Here is a 26,100-nt window from a genome sequence, read left to right as displayed (position 1 = left end):
CACTTTCGCGAAACGCGAAACCATCTTTGTGGTAAATGTTACGAAAAATGGTGAGCCCAAATTAAAAAAAGATAAATTGAATTTTACGGGAACATACGCCAAAGTTAAATTTAAATTAACAGGGGAATGCACAAAAAATAAAATGCAGTAGAAAAATGCGATCGTTGTAAAGAAAGAGGGCAAAAAAGGAAAAATTTATACTACGTCTGGACGAAAGTGTCTAGGAAAAAAGTATCTGCAAAAAAATGTTGTTTAGTTTGTCACCTCAACACGTTCCAGTCTTTCTGGTAGGTACTTCACGGCGTTCGAAAGATAAAAAAAAGTCTTCAAATAAACAAATTTGTGCTTAAAATTGGGACCGTGAATTACTTTTTGTTATACCTACGAGTCAATATGTTAAAATGCTTTTAAAGCCTGCGGGTAGATATTTCAGCTTGATTTTCCGGTCCCGAAATTTTTTCTTATGAGTCATCAATGCATCCTATAATTTCTGCTTATTGTGTAACATGGTCTCATTCACAGATTTTTCTGTCTCTTGCACTGTTTTTTTTGCATTTCTCATCATTTTTAACTTTTATATTATTTTGTATACGAAGTACCGACATGAATGGATTGACATTTTAAAGGCACAGTTGACGTTTGGACTCGTTGGAATTCTACATACACGAGTGTAGATGTAGAAGTAAACGTGAAACCCACTTTAGCGGCCCTACAAGTATCCTAGTTATAATCTCCGATTAGTGATTATTTTTTATATTCAACGAAAACCACTTGAGATCGCAAGGGAATCGTATCTTTATTCGGTCTCCAGACCTTGTTTATTATTTTTACTTCGATAAGAACCACCCTACATTATTTGGGGATTCTTCTGGCCATTACGAATGTCATGGGGAAGACCAGCGGGGATCGCGTCAAATACAACATAATTTGGTACTACCACACTTTTATGACAGACCCTGTACATTTGAAAATAATTTAAAAACACGTGCCTTTTATTCCCCAAAAACTTTACCAAGACAAATTTCCTTCCAAAACTTATATTTACTGAGATATCGCACTTTGACGCACTAATGAACAACCCTGTATAGTTTAGAGTTGTTGTGGAGCAGTTACACATAACAATCACTTTATATTTAACACAATGCCCCAGAGTTAAGTTAACCGTTGATGAATGAATGCGGGGCTCTTCGAAATCATGAGAATAACACATTAATTTGTAGAACCTTTGTAAAACCGATTAACATGAATGAGGCCAAAAATTCGAAACGTAGGTCCAAATGATATTTTCTGTATAGACCAAGCGGGAAAAAGTTCGATATAATTTAGCAAATGAGAATTCAAGTTCACCATCAAAACTTGAAGACAACGGAAAGTAGATCAAAGAGAGCAAATTCTGTTAGGATAAACTGTCTGTCCATCTAGACCAATCACACAAAAATAATTTTATTTTGATTCGTCTAATAAAATGGTTTATTGGTAAAAATAAAAATATTATTATTATAAAAAAATACAAAAATGTGTGTCGGTAAAAATATCTGTTTAACCGGTGTGAGGAACAAACACCAGTCATCAATGATAGGTGTGATACTGGATGTCTATTAAAAATTTTTGATGGTAGTGACAAGGAGTTTTGATGAAATGAGATTAAGAAGTGCCTTGAATCCGACAGTGTCAGTATAGACATCTACATATGTATGTATACAGGGTATTTCAATTTCAACCTTTACTATTAGTATCTCAGAAACTAAAGGAGATAAGAAGAAGTTTAAATGGGGACAAAATTGTCTAATTTAGCGCTTGACCGAATGCCGTTTTCAAAATTTGAATTCCGAAGGTATCCAAAAAAAATTAAAAGCTGGACATTGCGTTTTTAATTTTTTTAAACATTATTTAACAAAAAAGCTCAAAACCACAAGCACATGATCTTTGCCATTTTTTCTCAGCTACACGATGACGTTTTCAGAATTGCCATCAGAGCATTTTTCCGTCGAAAAATACAATGCCCCGTTCATAAGAAAAAATAATGTTGATAATGATAGCTGAAAGACGAAACGTCGGATGGCAACCCTGAAAGCGCATCGTGTAGCTAAGAAAAAGTGACAATGAAAGTGTACTTGTGGGTTTCAGCGTTTTTGTCAAATAACGCTTAAAAAAATAAAAACGAAATCTCCAATTTTTAGTTTTTTTCGGGTGTCTTTGGAAATACGTGGAAAATCAAAATGTTGAAAAAGCATTTGGTCAAGTGTTAAATCACGCAATTTTGCCCTCATTTAAACTTTTTCGTATCTTCTCTAGGGTCAAAGATCTGAAAGACGAGGGTTGAATTTGAAATGCTCTGTATGGTGGAGTGGTAGTATGAAAATGGGGTATTTCTTTCTAACTTCACCAAAATAGCAGGGAATATTTCAAATATTCCATCCACTAGTATTTCCATCGACCGCTGGTTTTCCAAAGTATTCTATGAACAAAAAAAATATAAAAAAAATATAATCGACTGTTTAAAATCGTTTCACACATATTCCTTAAAAGAATTTTCTTTATAGTTCCAGAATACAAAAATTTGCTTGATTTACCGTTTCATACTTAATTATTTGTTGTTTAAGTTTTATATAGAATATATATTTTTTCAGTTCATGATTGTATTTTTAATTTTTTTGTAACAACTTTTTTTGTTATGATAACTTCAAGACTTCTGTTGTCCTGACGATTTTATCTTGCATTTTCTCGTCGAGAAATATTCATAAAAAAAAAGGGGGCAAGACAAAACGTGGCTCGTCAAGGCAAGAACTTGTCTTGCCTATCTTGCGGCACCATTGGTTCTGAACAGGTGCGGATTCCTCGTCACAAACATGCATAGTCACCAAGAAATAAAGGGGGCCGTCAAAATGACCAGACTGCAGAAATATGCCTTGCAGGATGTACCACGAAATAGCCAAAGCACACATCTTACTATGCGTTTCTGCGTATCAAAAATGTTATTATTCACTCTAGAAGATTATTAAAATACCCAAACACAACGAATTTCTGACTACATACAAACTAGCTGATAGATTTTAATGGTGTCTAAAAAGAGATAATTTCTTACTCTTCTAATTGAGGCACGCAAACGTTTCAGTCTGAATTGCAACTTCCTGCTTCTTTCACCCTAGCCTAGCGTCCAGGGAAACGCACTGAAATCTAATACTACCTGAAAGTTAAAATAAATCCAAAAAAGTGCTTAAAATTCTACTTAAAATCAACATTTAACTTTCCTACTTAAGAACAATCAATTGTGTGTATTTCTGAAATTTTTCACATTAATTTCTCGAATTGTTATTGCTCAAATTAGCGCTGAAAATATTCATAAAATACGTATCTAGAATCCGAAATGGTCATTTTGGTTCCAAAACCAGGAGAATCTGCATGTATGTATATATCAAATACATTCTGCATTATTGATTGAGTTGGATTTCTTGATTTTTCTCCTAATTTGTTTGGGAATAAGGTCCCACACACAATTAGGGGTTGTTGGGGCGGTGAAATTGCACCCTTCTCTGTTAAAACTGACCGAGAATAACGGTCAACTACGACTAGTGGTAAGTTGCGTCATTTCAACAACACCTAGGTGTCTTTAGTGTTTTTCTCAAACAAAAAAAATATATGAAAAAATATCGATCCAGGTTGGCTTTCAGATATAGGAATTTGAGTTAATTGATTTTTGGAAAAAAATTAAAGACAGCAATTCAATTTTAGAATTGTTTTTAATTTGTGACATATTAATTTTCAAAGCTAAAAAGTGCACATACTTTTTCTATTCCAAAAAATAAATAAATAAATTACATTATTTTTTTATTATTGCAAATCCTATAAATCTGCAAATAATGCTAAATCGCGGATTTTGTCTATTAAATATACGTTTAATAATTGTATTTTATAATTGTACAGGGCGTCCCAGGAACCTTGAACATCTCTTCTGTTGCCTGTAAAAAAACCGCTGAAACACGGCGACTTTGATAGGAAGGGGGACATCATTTGGTCAAAAAGTTGTTTCGAAAGATCATTCCTCTCCCCCTGAAAACCACCCTTTCGACGTGCTTAAATTGGAAGAGGGGTTGCGTTATACATTGCTCGAAAGGTAATTTTATTCCCTGCGTGGCTAAGCCTTTATTTTTTTATTTTTGTACGTCGCAAAACAGAAAATATATTCAGGACGGACACGTTTACCCGGAACACCCTCTATAGTATATGTTATATTAATTAATATATAGGGTCATATTAAAAGTTTGCGGGGTTCTAATATAGCTAGGGATTTCGAAATTTTGGATGCTGACGTAGTGGAGTTTGATCTGTTCAGTTAAAACATTGGTATCGTTGCAACGTTGACAGATCTACGTGTAACTGACGACAACTTTAAAATGGCACACCCTGTATTTTATTGCATTTTCGAATTTGCCGGAAGATTTAAACCTCGGTTTGTCCATCGTGTGCCATAGCTACGATGAGCCGTTTTCGACGTTAATTTTCTTTTCGACCGATTCGGCAACAAACAGCTTTAAATCGAAAAGTGCATATCTGTTCAGCTATCGCGGCTAGATATTCGTGTTGTTCTATTTTAACACTTTTTACAAAACATATTTTTGCCTAAACAGCTTCGAGCAAATCGTCAGTTTTGACCAAGCAAACTGCTTAACATTACTGTTTGTCAACTCTCTTAACAAGTCGAGTCTAAACCCGTAACTCCATATCTTTATCGTCAAAGATCCTGCGTACTAACTTCTGAATAGTCCGTTTGAACCTGCACGGTGAAAGTTAGAACAAATATAATTGTCTGATTGAATAATGTCTGATTTTCCTGTTGGCATATTATGTAAGAACAGATGTCCGCAGCGACTCACCTACGAATCAATTCATCAATCCCTACATACAGCGTTTCAAGACATCAGGTTTCATAAAAAAAACTGGAGGCTTATTTTTATGTAAAGCTAAATGATCAAAATAAACATGTCCCGGTAAGTAGTTTATTTTTTACTTTAAGAGCAGCTGCATTTTTGGGCTGCAGCAAACACCCGCTCTCTTATACCTGTACGAAAAAAATAAGTCATAAGTCCGAAAAATCGTCTGACATTTAAAGAAAGGTATATTCGTTACTGGTACCCATGGCAACTAATACAGGGCGAACAAGAAGGCATTCAATGTGCAGTGCTCAAAGCTATTCAGATCGCCATTCAGATAATTGAAACCCACTCCGTATGACATCTGCTAAAGCCTCTCTTAATGGATGATCGACTATGAGAAAGTTTCTCTACAATAAAATTTCAGTTTTATACGTCCAAAAAATAATGCCGGTTTAGCTTTAAATGAAGGTTTGTTTTTCAGTTCTAAAAATTACTGTAGAAATAATCACCATCGAGCTTGTTAAAGCAAATAATAGACTCATCCCACATTAAAATCAGTCGGAATGCATCAGCAAGGTTTCATTTTTAAACAATATCAGTCGTGATTTTCTAAATTACGCCCAAAGTGGCATTCTATTGTACTAATAAAGCGTGTCAACAACGCAGCAAGTTCTTCGGATAGAATTGTTTTTGATCTCAAATTTGAAAGTGAGGTATTTTAATTTTCAGAGAATTTCTACATTGTGCAACGGATTATTATTATGCAAATGGCTATTGTTATTCTATCGTCTTAATATCTGTATATGGATTGTTTTGAAGTCCAAGAGAGGAAATTTGCCGCTAATTGGTAGGTAAAAAAAGTTACGTCAAGAACCGAACTTCGTTCTCTGGAAGGAAATACCAGGTCTGCAAATATGAAACCGGAATTTGCCTCCGAACATCCCTGGTGGTCGATATGGGTACTACCTTATCGTGTTATCAGGGCACTACATCTCTTATTTGCACCTGAGAATGATTTTCAAATCATAACAATGCAGGTTCAATACTGCGGTACAACTTGCAACAGCTTTGAGTACATTTGACAACATCGATTTTCTGTTACCATTTGAAAAAAACGGCTGCGGACTCACATCGCATGCTGGTTGAAGCTTACGGTGAGCACGCCCTTGGAAAATCACAGTGCTGTGAGCGGTTTAAAAGATTCAAAAGTGGCAATTTTGACGTCACTAGCGAAGAGCGTGGAAAACCACCGAAAACGTTTGAAGACGGCGAGTTGCGAGCTTTGCCAGATGAGGACGATGCGCAGACGCAACAACAATCAAATGTGACACGAGAAGACATTTTCATTCGTTTGAAAGCTACGGGAAAAATTCAGAAGATCGGAAAATGGGTTCCGCGTGAACCCGATGAAAGACTGCAAGAAAATCGAAAAACCGCTTGCCAATGGTTGCTTACCGGGTATAACGGAAAGTCATTTCTTCATCGGATTGTGTGACTGGCGACGAAAAATGGATCTATTTCGAGAATCCCAAAGGTAAAAAATCATGGGTGACTCCAGGCGAACCATCAGCATCGTCGGCAAGACCGAATCGATACCGACGGAAAACAGTGCTCTGTGTTCGGAGGGATCAAAAAGGCGTAATGAGCTGCCAAAACCTGGAGAAACAGTTAATACTGAACGTTACCGACGACAAATGATGGACTCGCATCGAGCTTTGCGTGAAAGACGACCAGAATATCAAGAACGGCAACGCATGGTGATATCGCTTCGTGATAATGCACCTTCACACACTGCAAAACTGGTGAAGGAAACGTTTGGGACGTTTCATTGGGAAGTATTATCGCATGCGGCTTATTCACCCGACTTAGCACCATCCGATTATCACTTATTTGCATCGATGGAACACGCTCTTGCAGAACGGCACTTCACCTCCTACGAAACAGTTCAAAAATGGCTCGATGAATGGTTCGCCTCGAAAGAACGACGGTTCTTCTGGCGTGGCATCCACAAATTGCCAGAGAGATGGGAAACATGTATATGGAACGATGGGAAATGTTTCGAATAAAATATTTTTTATAATCATTGCGCAGCTAAGTTATACTTTTTGTTAAAAGATTCCGGTTTCATGTTTACAGACCTGGCATTAACGCATCAGGAAAAGAAGTAGAGCTGATCAGTGGTCCGTTATCGGTCCCAAACGTTCTTGCGTGTATTCCAAACGTTCAAATGAATATATTTAGTTTTGAGATATTCAAGATCGAATCCTCGATAAAATCAAGGTAGGTTTTTAGCCTGTCATCTCTGTTATAGGCTCACGTCAAGAACGTTTCTTATTTTCTCGATCTATATTGTGAAAAGGGCTCGTCATACCTCGTCTTTAAGTGGTGCTTGCCAGTGCATTTCGTTCAGTTTATTCTAAATATGTAATATCCACGCGTTTAAGGCCGATTGCTCGTTTTTCCATTTTTTTTTTTTTTTGGAAATCACGCTTCACACCACAAGTTGCGGCTGTTACCACCAGCCGAGGACGACTGGGGGCAACTAATCTTACTGAAAGTTTGAAAAACCCTTGCTGATGTTTCCACGGTAAAAGTGGTCATTGTTTTCAGAAACTATGATAAAATCATCGTAAAAACGAAAATTTATAGAGCTGAAGTCATAATGTGGCTAAAACATGTGAAACACCCCGGAAATTTTTCGCTCGAGGACCGGAAGATTTGGTCATGACTCATGTCACCTTTTTAATAGGTCGGTTTGAAGTGAACGATTCGTGTTTAGTCATTACACGTAATTGAACTTGTCTTGGTTAAAATTTGATTATTTATGTTGGTAATTTCGTCGAAGGCTGTCCTCTTCAGTGTATGTGCTTTCTTTGATATTGCGCTTATCTGATAATAATTTCTTGGTAATGATGCGAAGATCGTTCCTTTTAATTCCGTGACCGTTATCAACGGTTTATTGGCACATATCTGCGTCCTTCTCACTTAAGTTTCTTAACTAAAGAACGCCGAAATTACGTTGAAAATGCTAGATTTCATAGGTCAGATACATGCCAGCACGCCTTTGATAACTGTCATAGAACTAAATGGGACGCGTCGTTACCAAGGAACCATTATCCATGAAGCGTAAAATGAAAGAAGTGAATATATTTCACTTCATAAAAACTGATATGGGGCCTCTTGTTCTGTAGGCAAGGACAATACTTGGTCATCCATACTTAAACGAGTAATCAACCTCACTCGAGGAAAGTCACAAAACACCAAGAAATGCCCCTTGGCGTGATCACCACCACACGTAACGACGTTTGAAATCAAAATAGCTCAAATTGGGTTCAATCATCGATCGCTCAGATCAATATTTTGAAATGATCACACAACTCGCGGTAAAAACTGTCATTCCTCAGCCATTCACATTTTTCATACTATTAATTTTTGCCAACGTCACAATTTTCCCCTGGATTTTGAAGACAGTGGCGGACTTGTGATTTGTGCTTTAACAAGGGTTTTTTGACTACTCCCTTGGTGAAGGGCGAACGTCGTTCTCAATTAGTTTTGACCAAGAACAGTACGGAATTCCACCACCACAACAACCCCCATTAGAAAGAAAACAATCTCTTCATAATGGTTAGAGTGATCGAAATGTGGGGGTGGCACCAGATCTACGATGTTTACTCAACTCTAGATTCGCTCGCTAAAAGTCTTGTTTTGCGGCTTTATTTCGTCTAGATAATTGTCAATTTGTTTCTCCAACTGCTATAAATCTCAGCTCTACGAACGGTACAAAGGTAAGTTGCATGACTAAATGAAATGATTCCCTAACGTCAAAGTCTCTATGTGTAAAAGTGAAAATCATTACGTCGAGATTCGCCCAAGTCATCCTGACTGATCGATTCAATCAAAAACTGTTTTGTTTAAGAATAAAAAAGCTGAATGCAACCTCGACATATGCCCCGGTAAATGTGGTATAATAGAGAGAAAAGAGGTTCTCACGGTTTTTTTGGGTGCCATCTGCCAACTGTGGACGAAAAAAGGAACAGAACCACGTGCCAAAAGAACCTTACATTCATCAATCAAGGGTAAAAATGTGAACAATGGAAGGCTGTTTACTGTTTCAACCCAAGTGATCGTCATGAATACTATCAATAGTGTGTCGCACCTACCACGCTTTCTATATCATGTTTTGCACAAAATAGTTGACTGTGGGAAGTGTAACTTGGGATTTCATAATTTTGATTATATTATTGTAAAGCACAGCAATAAAATAAAGGTGAGTTCTCTGCTCTTGCTGACACACTGTGGCATTTAAAACCAAGGAAATCTTAATTAGATATTGTTGTCATTGAAATGCTCTTTGCGGACGATTTTATTGAGAAAGATACATAAATTAGCAGTTTATAAGCACGGTAATCGGCATCCCATTCACTGTATGTTGCAAATTATACGTCCACCTTTTCAAGCTGGCAAAATCGCAAAATTCACGGCATTAACCTGCTTCCGGTGGATTGCATCCATCCCTCAAGTGGCAGTACGTCCAACAGGCGTTCCGGAAGTACCCAGTGGTTTATCCTCAGCAGCTTGCCAGCTGCATTCAGTCACTTGCGTCACTTACGGCCTGTTTTGCATTGCTCTTTCTGCAACCCTCCCTGCATACCTATTTTTGGACTTGACATACCGGAATTTGCCCCAATTTCCCAATTTTAGATTTTACCTTAACCTACGTCAACATTACAAATTCTGCTAACAGATTGATTTTGAAGCATGCAGACTTCAAGATTACTTCTACCTTGCTTTTAAAATAGCGAATGTGTACTCACTTAAAAGAACGATCATACCGTTATCTTGATCCTACAAAAATTGCATACAGGGTATTCATTTTTGAAACTCCACCATTAAGATTTTGGTCGTGCATAAAAAAAGATGCAAAGCCGGTTAAATTAGGGAAAAGTTGCGCAATTCGAAACTCAACAAAAATACGTTTTCGAACCAGCAGTGTTGCCAGTGCTGTTCTAAATGTTGTCTTCCAACAATGTTCTGTTATTTGCTTATAAATCGGAAATGTCGGATTTTAAAAAGATTTAACCAAAGCATTCTTAATATTACCTCTTTGAAGTGCTTTCTAACAGCGTTGTCACTTTCCTTTCATTGCATCAAGTTTTCGGGATTAAAGTACAATTTTGATTTTTTTTTATCGCAATATTGGATTTTTACATTTTTGGATAATCTTATCTTTTCTTAGGTTCCCTGATATGTCACACGTCCTCATGTCATTATGTCGGACATGGCATCCATCAGAAAAACCACAGTTGCTCTTTATACCTGGAACCTCGGTAAATTAGAAAAACACTGAAAACGCTGTTAAAAAATTTGTAAAAATGTTTGGATAAATGCTCTTACAAAGGGGCATTTCCGGTTTCGTAGCTAAAAATTATAATTTTTAAAAGCAGTGGCAACACTGCCACTTGAAAGACATCCTTATTGAGCCTGAAATCGCACCACTTTCTCCTACTTTAACTAAACTCACTACTCTAAAGATTTCGATGGTGATGAGTTTTGAGAACGAGTAGCCTGTACTTGTTTAGAGTATTATGAGAGGGAAAGGATATGTTTTAAACCCGCGTTTAAAAGATCAAAACAAGAAAAATACGTCGATATTTTGTAGGCCGATTCTTCGAGAAAATCGATAATATGCTATACCTTTAGCTACAGGGAGTGCGTCGTCATAAAGTTCGTTTATGGCGTTTTTTTGGTCGAGAATCTGATTACAACGTGTCGGTTTATTACTCATATTTTGATTTTCTGAAGACACATCTCCCTTTCCTTCGAAAACACTCTATACAAATCGATAATAAATCATTAACTGTGCCCGAAAAGGTAATCAATATCATCATTCAATCACCCATGCAAAGAAGATGCCTAGCAGGGGTAGAAAAGGTGTACGAAAAATAAGGGCCCCTCTGAAGATGCAGAAGATTCACGTAACATCTGCTAAGTTCGAAATAAAAGCATTGTTTTGGGGCAACTGGTTCATTTAAATTAAAGAGAAAAAAGAACGATTTATTTTAGTTTTTGGTGTATTCCACATATGCCGTTGGTTGCGTAGATTTTTTTAAATCTCAAACAGGAAACAGTTTAAATTTAATGGCTCTTTGCAATGATCGATTGATGTCTATATTGGAAAGAAAAAATATAGCTGACGTTCCAATTCGTTGGGTCAGATTTAAAAACGAGCTTCAAAAATAAATATGTCACTTGCATGAAGAACTTTGGCCTAAATCTTGTGTAACTCTGTTCAAATTAATTATTTTCATGTGTCAAGCGCTTATTTTTAGGTATCATGCACTGTTAAAAAATCTGCCAGCGCCAAACAACTCCAGAAATCTCGCTTTATTCGTTACTTAATTGTGGAAAATACAAATAAACCATTTTTGAAAAACCAGTACTATTATGGTTAAGAAATAAACTGAGCGAGATCGAAACAGGCTTAATGTGTTTTAAAGTGGGCGCTTTACTTAAAAAGAGGCCAACTAAATGTCTGTTTTTCAAGATCCTAACCAAATTACTAGGTAGCAGAGTTATTTTCGACTGTTTAAAAATAGTTCACGTGTACGCATCAGATGTTAACCCCTTCTTTCTTAAATCCCTTATATCGGTTTAGCAGCCAGGCGGTAAGGCACGCATCACGGCCTCAAAAAATTAATAAATTCACACTTGCATAAACTTTAAAAGTCCGAGGGCACACGCACGTTCAATTAACAGAATGCATCACAGATCGATATCGAACAATACGTTTGACATATGAACGTTAATAATGATGCCCCCGAGCGAAAAACCAGCGGTTCCGCCACTGAAACTGAAACAAATAGGCTTTAATTTGAGAGGACCTTGGCACTCATCAGCTGCTCGTGGAGCTTGATAATCTCACCACATCTGCTTGAAATACCCTTTACTTTGACTTTACGAACCCACATGATATCGCTAATAGCCTCACATCATGATACTGTCACCTTCGACTTAACTGATGTATGTCGATATCAGGAAAAAAATGCGTGCATATTTAACATGTTCGTTATTATTTTTAAATAATTTACCAACAGAACGTCCAGAAATCCTCTTAAGGGAGGGCTAAAAGGAGCATAAAAAGGGAAAATATTATCCTGTAGATTTCTATGATCATTTGGGATGTTCCATCCTGTTGGTCCTAACCAACGACCTAAGTTCCAAATTTCAGTTAAATATCTCAAAAACTGTGGGTGTCAAAAGAAAAAAATATTGCCGAACGGGGTCACGGTTTCAATTTTACTTATAGTCCGGCAAATGACGGCAAATTTTAGATTATTGTCACTTCAGTCATTTACTTTTCAGAGAATCAAGAGTAATTCCTCATGTGAGTGTAGTCTTATCGTGAAAAGAGACTTCTAAGGTATTGATGTGTGTTATGGATAAATATCAACAAAATTGATCACATTTGTTCGCAAAACGTTGGGTTTTGATTTTCATTTGTGTTAGTTTAGGTTGAATAGATTATGGATTGGTCTGAAGCGAAATGGAGTTATAAGGGATGGGAAGCGAAAAAACCCCTGGGGGCCTAATGGCAGGGTTTGAATGAATTAAGGAAATTAATTCTAGAACTATAGAAGAAAAAAGAACGAAATACTCTCCGTTACATTTAGAAATGTTTGTTCCCATTCCTATAATGGATTAAACTGATTCAGGAGGCTACCTGAACTATAATAAAGACCATAGGAATAACTCTGGGATTATTTTACAAAACATCCCCTATTTGAGCTTAAGAGCTAAATTTAACGAAATTTAACGCAGGACCTAGATGGATCAGAAAAATTCTGTGACAATTAAAAGCCTGTATCTGTAGGATAGTGCTGAAATTGATATAGCATTTCTTTTTTAACAATCGAACAATTAACAGAATTGTAAGCGTGTATAGTACAACAAAAAGAATGCTTACGAACGTGATAATGCGATAAACGGTTTTCAAAGCTGTATCAACCTGGTTTTGTTGTATTGTCAGTAGAATCAATGCGAATTTAATAGGCCTTAAATGGAAAACATTCCATTAGAAAGAATATAATAGAGCTTAATATTTCAAGAATAACTGGGCCAAAATACCTACTTAATTCTCTGAAATAAGTTCGGAGCATAAAAGAGACGATAACTTTATATCAATTATGCAAGGTCGTAGATAAAATTATACAAAAATAAGTTAATCAATTTAGAACAATAGTCGTTTAAAACAATCAAGAGGCAACTGCAAATTTTAACAATACAAGGTGGGCTTTATTTCACAGGTACGCAGAAAGAGGCAAATTTAATATTTACTTATCCCATACGAAGGAAAGAATATGACCCACTATTCTGCTAAGAGCTACTTCCGGCCTTTGGCGGAAATCTAGACCAGCCCCGGAAGTATTTCAGATTTGGTTTTATTAAACCACTTGCATCACAACTCGAATGTCTTTATTGTCCTGTTGACAATCCCACCGCCCACAATCCTGGTTGAAGAGATAGTTTTTGACAAAGTAACACTGCCAGTTAAGATTGCCCCCAAAGGAAATATTAGGTTTCATAGCCAAAGTGGGGCAACATCAAATCTTATTAACAGTAATATTGTTATTTTGGTTAGATTTTATTAAAGATCTTTTTTAATTAAAGACTTTAATCACTGATCGTGTCACTCATTGTGTTTACTTAGTTACTACCTATTTAATTCAATCAATCTAGGAACTTTAAATCCCCTATTATACCTTATTCACTAATTTTAAAAGCATTCAAACCTCTACAAATCCTAAAATTGAATATCGACGTTTCTGCGGAATATTTTCAGTGTGACAATGATGCATTTCTTAGCAAAAAAGTTGTATAATCGCAAAGGCGCTTCGATACCTTAAAAATATGACTCAAACTCGCTCTGAATGTGTGCAGTGCGCGTCGATATTTTGCAATTTCTAAAGGAAAATCTCAGATTTTCGTGTTTTAAAGGGCTATTAGAAAACATTGAAAGGTTTAGATTGTGTACTTAAGCTTAGTTAGTTTTATTCCTTAGTAGAAAGTTGAAAATTCTGGGGCAAAAGGTAAGTGCTTTTGTTTTCTAAATAATTGAAAATTTTAGTTGAATTGATTACGAAATTTGAAGATAATTGCTATGAGAGCTGCGAAATGAAAATCGATTAATTGCTACCTACTAAATTTTAATGAAAATTATGCTCTGAGCAAATTAACAACACCATAGAGACTTGGATCTCAAGCTCATATTATTATATCAGAGATCAACGATCCCATTAACACCTTCAAAATAATTCATTCTTTGAATTTACTGTACGCTTTTAAATGACTATTTTCTCAAATATAAGTTAATTAACAGAGGCCCAGCTTTAATTAAAAATTTATATTGCGATTAGGTGATTTAACGTATGTTATTGCCACAATTTTTAAAAATTCTTATTACGGGATAGTAATATTCACCTGAAATGAGGATTTGCGAGGCTACTGGTACATATTATTTTGTACTCACGATACGTAAAATGAATTATGTTTGAAACAAGGTTTAAACAATCTTTAAACCGAAACACTCCACCATTTTAAGATGCATCAGCGAATGCCCAAAAAAACAGTTGAGTACCAAATAGCTTAATCACGTAAATTCTTGGCGTTTGAGCTACTCGCCAGGATTGTCAAATTTTTCGACTCTTTTTAATGCGCATCATCAAACAAAGATAACCTAATTTTCCTAATGATCTCATGGGGATCGATCTAATCGGATTTTACTTTATTTCTCGCGGTTAATGCTAGATGTCTCTGATGAAAATTATCCAGAGGTGATTTAGAAATTTAAATGTATATAGTGGCCCAAGAAAATTTACTTCATTACATTAATATGTAGTGAGAAGGCATTTTAACGTTGATTCTCTTTTGGGATTAATCAAGTAGAAAAAATACAGGGGATTCCTGCTAAGAAAAGGAAAGTAAAAATGCTACAGAGTTAATTAATAACGTGACGGAGGCTTTAAATAAAATCTTCATGGGGAAATTATTATTTAACAACAAATTATCTTGTTGCAATTACATAAAACCTACAGTTTCTAACCATACCCGATGCAGATTTTCGGTACTTATCAAGCTTAGCAGATTGCCCACGCTTTTTAGTGATAACTAATTCATCTTGGATTCAATATTAAGACAAACGGAGTTAGCAATTTACTTCACACTTTTTTGCATTAAACGGTAATTAACATTGTCTCCGATTAATCAGTGCAATATTTCCGCTCGTTTTGAACAGTCTCTGTTTTTATGGGTTATTTGCGAATTAAATGGGGAAAATGGTAATCCCCCATTTTTTAACAGAGAGAAAGATAAAGATTTATAATTGATTTTGATTTGGTGGACACTTAATCAGTTTTCAAAAACTTTCCAAGCTTTGCTTGAGATAAAAAGAAGTGCCACAGCAGAGGTAGGTAATTGTGTTCTTACATGAAAGAGTGGGGTTTAGGGTGCGGGTGCCAGTACAACCGCGGAAGCACCCGGCTTTGTACCCCTTAGAGCGCCCCCCACTACCGGAGCTACCACACGCTCGCACAACGCTCTTTGCTTCTCGCTCTTCATTCGCTCAGTCGGCATAAAACCGAAAGAAAGCTCGGACGTTAAAAGTTCGCGCTACGATACCGAAAGTTCCTGCATTTGACGACCGTGAAATATCGCAGTGTTTAGGGTACGATAATGGGGTTACGAATCCATCCGGCTTAAATACCCATTACTAAACATCGCTCGTGTTGTGTCCTTATGTGCCTCTGGATAATTTTGACAGTGTGAACTGTGAATAGTGACCTATTATTTCTACTTCTCAGCCTATGGCGCGGTGCCGAGTACCTCTGAGGTAGCATCACCAGGAAGCTTTAGTTTGTCCCTTTTCTGGACTACTGTTACCACCACCGTCGATATGCTTTGGATACTCTACTCTCTTTTTGGACTTTCCTTAGTCTTGCAGGTAAGCTTATTTTAAGGATTTAATACGTTCTTGTTCCTGGTAGAACCCAAGTTCCGTTTCAACGATGAGAGACAGTCAAATACTGTACACTTGGTCAATATCTCATAAGCACATGTGTTTTCGACTTCATTAAACAAGCGACACGCTTACGTTACGCGCTTAAACGTAACCGTCCTTTTTGCACCCCTCACGATTTCCGTTATACGAGGATTATGTAGCCATGTTTACGAATTACCATAAGCTACTCAGTTCTCTTGTAATGGTATATACAATCTTCAATAATTAAAAAGAAAGGACAATTGTAAATTATTGCTACTTATAGCTGCGGAGTACCGCTTATGTCATGTGCTCTTTACCGTTGATAGCACATCCTGATATGGGTGGTTAAAGTTCTCACCTTCATATTTGCCCGTCACCCTAATGATAATACATGTGGTTATGTAGATAATAAATATGATTTTCAAGAAGGTATGTATGTAGGTATGACATTCAAGTGTGAAGGATATACCTACGTAAGTAAAGTTGATATCAAAGTAGCCGCCATTGATTGACTGTTAATGAGCTGTTATGGCATGTTCCAAGGGCTACCGTTTCAGTCGGCTTACATATTTCTTAAATTTCTCAATTCTCTCGTAATAGTACCTACAATTTTCAGTCATTTAGATTTTGATTGAATTTTAACAAGCTTAACAGTTTATAACTGTTGAATAGAGCTTATTTTACTCTACTCTTACTATTGATAGAATATTCTGATATGGAGTAATGTTAATACATATGGCTGTGTAAATAATAAATATGATTTGCAAGTTGATATACACAAAGGTATGAGGTACATGCCTACATACATAAGCAAAGTATCAAAGCAGTAGTCATTACTTGACCTCAAATTATGTTATGTCAGGTTTAAGCAGTGCCCTGGTTTATTGAAAGCAGTCAGCTAACAATATCACAACATTAAAACCAAATTATTTGTATTACCGTTTCTGCTCAAAAATGATTTTACTTTAGTATTTGACATTTTACTTCTCAAGAAAATTGAAAAGTATTGCCTACATTAATTTAGCCATAGCCATGGGCAAAGTTGTTGGAATCGATTTACTACTTACGCATGTAGCAATTTTTAAATTGATATCCCACGTTTCCTGTATTTGGTGACTTGTGTACGAGGGAAATGAGTAGAGAAGATTCTACGGGCTTATACACCTTATACTTAGGAAATTAGTACAAATTCGTACCTACGCACCATTTCCGTCAATCATTTGGTTGCCATTACCCTGATCATCACCTAAAAGTCTCACTATAACGTACTCCTCACCTATATGTATATGATCCATAATGATATCATAGTTGTCAAGGAGTGGAAGTAGCAAAGCAGTTATGCATGTACTAAAGTTATGAATTATTTAGGTCCTTAAAAAACTTATAACGAACATAAAAAATTAGGGAAGTACTGATATCTCATATGATTGGCTCATTTCTAATTGACTTTGTAAACATTTCTTCACCTACTAATTGAAAAATTCAAGGGTTGGTATTAAATGGATTAAGGTTTTTGGCTGCACCAATTTGCGTGATTTCACAAATTTAGATTTTTATAATGTTTTGTTGATAGAAAGGCTATCATCCAACAATATTGCTTACGTTCTTGCATGACCCTTCTTTCCCCGTTTAACACACTGTTTACGAGATTGCATCATTTCTCAACAAATTAACACTTCGTTTTTGTTACTTTTACTATCAAATTGTGAAATTTCATTTGTGGATACATAAAGTACCTAATAATAACAGCTCACTAACTGAATTATTGAATACTTACAGAAACACCTAGAAGGTTTAATTCAAATCCAACCAATATTTTCAATGGACCTTTTGGTGCTTTTCACTTAATCGGTTCAATTTGACAAATCCTGATTCACACTTTGAGGTGTTGGAAAAGTTTTATTTGAAGCAAAATTTGAAAGATTGAGTGTGCAATAAAGGTTCAGCTTCATTTTCTGCCAAGTTTTCGGACAAAACTAATATAAATAATTTAAAAATTATTTCCGTTTGTTTCTAATGTGTGTATGTGTCAAAGAATCTGCCCCCTTTATACAGCAAATAATGTAGCAACCAACAAACGCATTCAGACGTGTATATATATATATATATATATATATATGTATCATATTATAACCATTTCAAAATCGTTCCTTCCCAAGTCTTCCACTGTATTTCACGCTATATTTCTTGTAAAATCCTCTACGTATTCAAAAACCAAATGTCCGCAAAAGTACGTGCCTTGTAATAGAATTAGGTTCTAAGAGATGTCATTGTAAAAGTACATTATAAGGTATACTCGGAATTGTAGCCCCCGGTAAAGCTTTCGAACATCTGCCAGGCCCTGCGTCATGTTTACTATTATCTGGGTTATTCACAGAAAGCCGAAACAACCTACCTATTAAACCGGCACCGTAATTTATAGTATAGTAGCCGGTTCGTTGAATAATTACTTCAAAATCTTCATAATTGTTTATTTATAATTCATATCAAACAATTTTAGAGACCCGTTAATTTTTAATTGGCACTCGAGAAGCACTATTATAACTTTTATTTTCAGCTGTATGTCACAATAGCTAGAAGACAATTACGAGGCATTTTAAGCAAACGAACAGTCATGGGGGGTAAGTCTATTGGCATGTGACAAGGAAGACAACTGATGCTTATTTTAGACCGCAAATGCCTGGTAACCACTAAACGTCATCATTAGGGCTGTTTCTTTTGCTTTTGGAGAGTCACAATCTGTAATTAGGCAACTATAACAATAATCATAGGTGGGGTATTTTCAGTTAACCCTATAAAATCGTCAGGAAAATGCACTTTGCTATCTAATTTGTTTGTATTAGACCCGCAGATTCATTTCAAGAAAAAAACGGTAATAGGGGCTTACAACCTAGTTCCCCACATAGCGGCTGCTTTGATACATTTGGATCTTTAAAACTCGTTTCTAGACAGTAATAGTATATTCACTTAGTTAAGGATCTATTATTACTTAAATTGTAAATGCTTTTCTTTTTCCAGGCCCCTGCTTCAGGGGTGTTTGAATTGAGGTTGCTGTCTTTCGACAACCAAGCTGGAAAGGATGATCTGGGCAAGTGTTGCTCGGGAAAGCCCTCGGGCCTGGAATGCGAAGGCGACTGCAGACCGCGCTTTAGAATTTGTCTTAAAGAATACCAAGTTAGAATAGACGCCACTTCTCCATGTACTTTCGGAGATGTCATCACCAGCGAACTAGGCCCCGGACCCGCAGACGACCCTCAAAGTGGCTTTGCCAATGCCATTGCTTTTCATTTTCAATTTGCTTGGACGGTAGGTATTTTTACTATACGACAGAACGACAGAAACCATGTATAAAATTGTTGCATGGAGTGTACGGCAGTTTCCGCCAAAAGATTTTAAAGCATCTTAGACCGTCTCGGCACTCGAAAGGCAGGTACCCTACCGTGGGAACCACACTTCCATTGTCGCTGCACAGCTTGGAAATTAATTAAAGAAGATTTATTGATCAAACTTATGTTGATTCGGTCAATTTTGAATGCCGCCGGGTTTTGTTTCCATATTAATTTTACGTTGTGAATTGTTATTTTTTTGGAGAGAACGGTAAAACGAGCATAAAGCGGAACGTTCACATTCTGTACAATTTGTCTATGTTATGCTCGTCTTTAAGCGAGGTAACAGTATTCATTGGTCCGCTGCATTATAAACAAATTAATTAATATATTTTCGCTAAAACTATGAAGTTGGAAAGCGTAACTTGTATATGTGGGTCCGAAGAAGATATTTCCGCGTTTTCGAATACATTCCAAAACGTTGCCACAATACCCTAACGCTTCAGTGAATCTTTATTTCGCCACAAAATGTTGTACAAGATATTTTGCTAATAGGCCTGATTAATTTGTTGAAATCTTCTAAATTACTATCGTACTAATTAATGAAGCAAAAAGCTCCGCGGTATGTAATCAACAACGCCCACCTAAAGAAGCGGCAACACTAATTTTGTTCATATATACTTAAGTGCATTTCGTAACAAGTAACTAGAGCCTTGTACAAGCATTAAAGTAAACTTTAAAGGTGTTTGATATTACTTGTAAACAATTCAAGTAAGTATATATTTTAGTAAAATAAACAGTCTAATGGGCATAATAGAGCAAATGGCACTTTGCCAAATAGTTCATTGGGTATTCGTTTTCCTTTGCTTAATGAGCCTGTACGGTCTTTTGTGTGTCTGTACGTTCAAATAGTGGAAAGAGTGATTTCATTTTAGACACGTCGATTTATTATCAATGCCCTACCGTTGCAGGTTTAGAGTTCTCTTCCCATGAACATCTTTCATCTCGTTTTTTCTTTAAACTTCGGCTTATGATAATTATTGTTTTTTAATAATATATCATCTGCTCAATCATGGGAAATAAAACAGGTGATCGCAGCATCGCATGTACAAGTAGCATCCCGACTTCAGAGTGAAAGTTTCTTCTCCTCGTGATTGTTAAAATGTGTAATAAAATTTTATTTTGCAGGGCCCCTTTTCTCTGATCGTCGAAGCTTGGCACGGAAACCAGTCTGCTCATTCTGCAGGTGAGTCTGGTTTTTATGTTTAAAACTAAACAACGGAAAGAGCGCTGAGCTAAGCTAGCTCCTCAGCATATTGAGAAATATTACCGGAAGAAAAACCTTTAACTTATCAGGAAGAGGGCTGGCTGCGCGTACAGCCAGAGCAGTTGACAGCTGTTATGCATGTGGCTGTATATCGTGCCACATATTTATTTAGTTTTACAACACATACACCGAAGAAAGTCTCGTACGGTACTGCGATTGATAAAAACACTTCCATGAATTTGTATATTAAAAGTCCGCTTTGGCTTGGCAACTTTATAGGCTAGACCCCCTGGATTTTATACGCGGAATCCTTTAATGCGCCTGTATAAATTAGTCGTTAAACCTGGAAGTTTTGATAAATCGTGTGAATTCACGGGAACAGAGAAATATCTTGCTTGCGTATTTTTTGACGAAATACCAAAATAGGTATACACAACTTTATATCATATGATCGTTAAATAATACTATTTAAAGAAGGGGGCACGCGCGATAAAATACACATCGCTAAGTTGCTCATTACCTAATCATAAATATGTATTTTACACATTGACAGTGGCACGAAGTGCAGAATCGAATACGAAATAGTTGCTGAAATTTAATGCGATATACTATGCCCTAGCTTGGGTTTACATAAGGGCCAGCCAGGTGCTACACAGAACAAAGTAACCGTTCTCTGGGCCCCTTTCTCCCTGACCCCGGTTTTTACTGTCGAACAACTATGCAGTTGACGGCACAATGATAAATAGATCCCAAACTCCCTTCTGACCGATTATAATGTCATAACCCTAACTTAGTGACGTTTTTCAGCCATTTGTTAGGAGCTAGTCATTTCTATAAGCATTTTTTTTATCTGTGGCATCACAAGCTTCTCCTTATTCTATCGGCCTTATCGAAATTCTATTTGTTTATTTTAAGGATTTTGACAATTAAATGGGTTATTGTCCACCTATCTTTATCGTTTTTTCCCGGGGGTCCCAGCACCTAACTGATGGGCAAGTCTTCCGATTAAAATCTCCGTCGGCCCTTGGGCTTTCCCGAACCATTGCTCTTCTCGAACGCATACACTTCTTGAAAGTTCTCACATCCGCAAACACCTCATATCCTGCACTGGAAGTCGAAAAACATGTTTTACATTGATCCGTCAAGTGTACTAGATGCAAAACATACAAGTACTTAAAACCAGCCTCTTGCGTACCTCAAGTGATAAATATCATAATTTTGAACGGAAAAGGAGTTTTTCGAAGACCGCATCGAACAGTGTGTCTTCTTTGGTAGACCTCTAAAATAAATAAGCGGGGCAAGACAGGTTTTCCTCCTTTAATTAACAGACCTTCGTTAATGCGAAGAAAGAAATAGTAAATAAATGCTCGCGATAGAGACAGAAAAATAAACGCTAAACGGGCGCAAGGAAACATGGCATAAAAGTACTCTCGGTGACGTCACTCGCACACGGAAATCTTACAGGGCGACGCAGCCACGTGATACCTGTAGATCGAAGAACAATGGCAGTGATTTCTGTTGCGTTATGATAAGTTAATTCTAGAGTAGTCGCGATGTGAAAACTGCACTCGTGACGAAATAATGAAATTATCTTGGGAAAAAAATTATTTTCAAAAATCAAGTAGTTGGATATTTCTATGTAATGTAATAAATAAACGTTGAGAGAAAGCTTCAATTATAATGAAACGCATTGTTGTTTTGATGAAATTAATTTCCATGTTTGTCAGTGATTAAAGAAACAGATGAGCGTGTGCCTTCTAAAATGGTTCATCTACGTACTTCAAACAATAATGATTTCTTGAATAATATCCGGTAGATGCATGAATTTCTCATATTTATTTACAATGCTCAATTATTAAAGTGCTTATAATATGTTTTTCCGGGGTCCGCGATATTTTTTATAAACCAACGCAACTTAACGTGAGAACCTACTTCATTAAGCTTACGGTAATGATCCCGATCTTTATGTAGAAATACACTTATTCGTTTATATATTAACATAACTGGTATAACTCTGATCTTTTTATTACCCATCAAAGCGTCATATTGCTTGCGGCGTTTCTGCACTCCGGATTTAAATTTAAAACTCATTCGGTCCAAAATGTTGAGCTGGTTTAAAATTTCTATATTTCCACGTTATTTCTGTATATCACTATTTTTCTATGATTATATTTTCTGGGAACACTAGTTTCTCTTGACAAACCGTTTGGTGCCAAGTCTTCCTGCTAGTGGTAGATACACGGCCCATTTGAAAGTGTAGTTTTTCCATCGGTTTTACTTCTGATTACGTACAAGCTTTATTTTTATACAATGTGTTTTCTATTGATGTTTTTCTAAACCGCCTTATTAATCAATTCCAAACCTGCGGGGGTGTCCTTAGTTAATCAGACCTGTAAGTTGCGTTTAATTCAACACCTTCAAAACCGCCACGATTGATAAAATATCGACATTTTTATTCATAAACTGTTTCCTTACGTAACGCCCACCGAACAACTTGTTACCCTATATTCATTTTCTTGTCTTGAGAGAATAGTTCGGTGTGTGTGTGTGTGTGCCGCCGGATGTCCTGCCTTTTTTATTTTCTCCCCAATTTGTGGAATACAATCTGGTACTTCCTTTTGAACAACCCTTCTGCAGTTTATTAATACCAGGTGATCAAGCCTCCAGTCAATAAAATACTGTTTTTGATCGCAGACGGTACCTTTCGTAGGACGTTCGCGGTTCGACTTTAAAATCGTTCGAATCGGGTCAAATTTTTCCTTTAAGTTTCTCCCGTTCAACGTTATTTTGCCTAATTTTAAATGTTAATTCGTGAAGTAAAATTATATATAGCCTCCTTCCGGGGTATCGACCCAGAACTAGTTTAAATTGACAAAAGTAACCCATTCGCTTGTGGCCATATCTTTCGATCTATTGCCTAAAAAATTTTCGAGTCATAAAAGGCTCCGTAATAAAAAATAACTAATCGGCAATAAAAAGCCTAATTAACGCATCCATTAAGAGAGGTTCGTATTAACCAGTTTCTTTAATGAAGGTCTAAATATTTTGGGCGATGTTAATCGGGCCTCGAATCTGACGAAGACCAAGTAAAAATCTTGGGAACGGGCAAAGGTGTTCTGCCTTTTGTACCGGATACAGCTGTTCTCCGGACAGGATGCTTTACTATATGGCGCAGGTGTATTTTGCTCTCCTTCTTGAACCACTTTTCAGTTTGTAGGTATACGTATGAATATTTCATTCAGTGCCATGGATATTGAAAATTGCATGGACTCAATTGGCTAAATATCCGACTAGAACTGCTGCAATAAACGAATTAATCCAAGTTATTTAAATCGTCGACTTGCTTAATTCGTTAATTATTTCGTAATTCATTTAATCGTTTATACAACCGACTTGACCTGCCAACGTCGTCGTACCTTGTGCCCGTTGTACTTATCCATCTGGATAATAGCGAAATATCGTACAACGACGCTCACTGCCTAGGGGCTTACCCATACTCACAAAATGGAACTCTTAAGTTGCCACTGCTATCAGCAAGTGATCGAAATATTTATTAGAAAATACCTGAAGCCAAATTTTCTCAAGTGTAGTTTAAATTTTAAAAAAGTCAGAGTTTTTTGGTTTACTCATGACCTTCGTTTCACAGCTTTTATGTGCAACGTAACAACTCGTTCTCTAAAACCTAAAATATAACTGGTCACATTTTGACACAGTTATTTCAGCGTCTTCAAATTATACGTTCACCGGTCTAGGACATGGGAACCATGGGAAATAAAAACAGAATTATCTCTTATTATAAGTTTTATTATGGTAATAAATACACGGCGGAATTTCGTTTGAGGATCGCCTCGAAATCGTTTTACATAAATCTGTACTGGAGGACAGATTAGGGTCGCACAATATTGTCTTTTTTTTATTAACAACTATTTTCGTCTATAGCGTAACAGCGTTTTTGTCCTTTCAGTGCTGGTCAGCAGGCTCATGCGTCAGCGGTGGCTGGACGTGAGTGATGAATGGGCGGAGGACACTCATAGCTCCAAATATTCAACTCTGAAGTTCGAATATCGTGTTACCTGCGATCCAAACTACTATGGAAAAGGGTGCGAGAAATTGTGCCGGCCACGTGACGATAATTTCGGACATTACAGCTGTTCGCCCATAGGGGAACGCGTTTGCTTAGCAGGATGGACCGGGGATTATTGCACAAAAGGTAAGTCACTTTACGCGTGCCTGATAATTTAAGATAGTTTCTTTTAGTGCTGCGCAGAATTTCGTAAATGACCACTATTTTTTCTGGTGTCCTGAAAGAAGTTCAAAAAATTCCTGGTCAAGAATCTTGCCACAGGTTTCAGACTGCATGGACGTCGAAGCTCTGGATGCTAAGCCCTATTTGTTGTGTGAAATAAGTTATGAAATGCTGTTCACGCTTTAAATTTTTCCGTGGAACTTTTGACCAGCAATTTTTTGGAACTTCCTTAAAACGCACTATTTTCTTTTAGTCCGATTCAATTGGTGTTGAACACCGTCACGAAATCGCGGTTGTGTTAGAAACGGACAGTTTCTGGACAAATTTACAGAAATATTAAACTTAATATGCTGTAAAACCGGTGGAGCTTCGTTGAAAATTAGATTAAGGGTTATGGGACGGTTAAATTTTAGGGGGGTCCAACTCTAAGCCACTCCCTCTTAAACTGCTGGTAACTAAATAAATACACTTTCAAAAATTGATTCCTGTGCTCGCACCTGTTTTATGCCTATTGCGTTGCGTATCACTCTGCATGTTAATTGTCCTAACTGAGGTTTTGACCAGACTAAAACTTACAACTCCGTTACTCATTAACGCACCAACGAAGCTACCAATTCCGATTTCGAGGCGGTTACACATTTTTGATAGGAAAGAATTTTAATGTACATAAGGCCTCTGCTATCTCTACCCCTTGGCAATTTTCCCATAATTTAACTAGAGATCCAATTGATATGTGTATTATACTGCAGTACTTAAATATAAAGGAGACACAAAAAATGTAAATTTTATATCCTAAGACAAAAAATTGACCGCGAGATCTAAGACGTGAGCTTCACTTGCTGCCGAGTATTCAGTCGTTCAGCCGGCGAATGTTCCCACGATCGCAGCATACCTGTCTGTCTACAGGGTGTTCCGCATAAAATAGCCCAGAGAATTAATAATGCTTGACATTTAATCATTCAACGCCTTTACAATGAATCGATATGTTTCAACTTGCACAATTTTTATTGGCCATTTTCGTATCTTACGGGATGATCCTTTGTTTCAGCGCAATGCTTGCCAGGATGCGATGAGCAACATGGACACTGCGCCAAACCCAACGAATGCAAGTGAGTATTTGCCTTTACCTTTAAGATTTTTATTGTAAAATGTGGAAAATGAAAGGACAGTGTTAATATGATATTTCCACCTACCTTATAAGTACGCGAGTTAACTCATGCAGTTAAAAAAGTGGCTTAACAAGTTCTGATCATTGTGGCATTCCTCCTGCAATATTACTTTCGCTACTGCTTGGTATATATTTGCGAGACATTTAAATGTTTGCTAAAAGTATTGTTAAGAATTTGTATGTG

At 36.7% G+C, this 26,100-nt stretch overlaps 1 protein-coding gene across 5 annotated transcripts in view; it reads left to right on the top strand.

Annotated features, from left to right (window-relative positions):
- Positions 1-26,100, top strand: part of LOC136348566 (neurogenic locus protein delta-like) — a 54,879-nt gene that overhangs the window by 25,032 nt on the left and 3,747 nt on the right. For 4 of the 5 annotated variants that reach the window (XM_066299485.1, XM_066299483.1, XM_066299482.1 and 1 more), the window contains 5 exons: positions 15,731-15,870; positions 18,928-19,215; positions 20,424-20,481; positions 24,467-24,712; positions 25,797-25,857. In XM_066299485.1, the coding sequence (XP_066155582.1) occupies positions 15,823-15,870; positions 18,928-19,215; positions 20,424-20,481; positions 24,467-24,712; positions 25,797-25,857 (701 nt within the window). In that variant the 5' untranslated portion in view covers positions 15,731-15,822. Of the gene's footprint in view, positions 1-13,792; positions 13,961-15,730; positions 15,871-18,927; positions 19,216-20,423; positions 20,482-24,466; positions 24,713-25,796; positions 25,858-26,100 lie in introns of those variants that run through there. The other variant, XM_066299486.1, reaches the window with a different exon arrangement.

The sequence above is a fragment of the Euwallacea fornicatus genome, chromosome 33 (assembly GCF_040115645.1).
Source record: "Euwallacea fornicatus isolate EFF26 chromosome 33, ASM4011564v1, whole genome shotgun sequence".
In the NCBI taxonomy this organism is placed as follows: Eukaryota; Metazoa; Arthropoda; class Insecta; order Coleoptera; family Curculionidae; genus Euwallacea; species Euwallacea fornicatus.
This window is presented reverse-complemented; position numbering and strand designations above follow the sequence as displayed.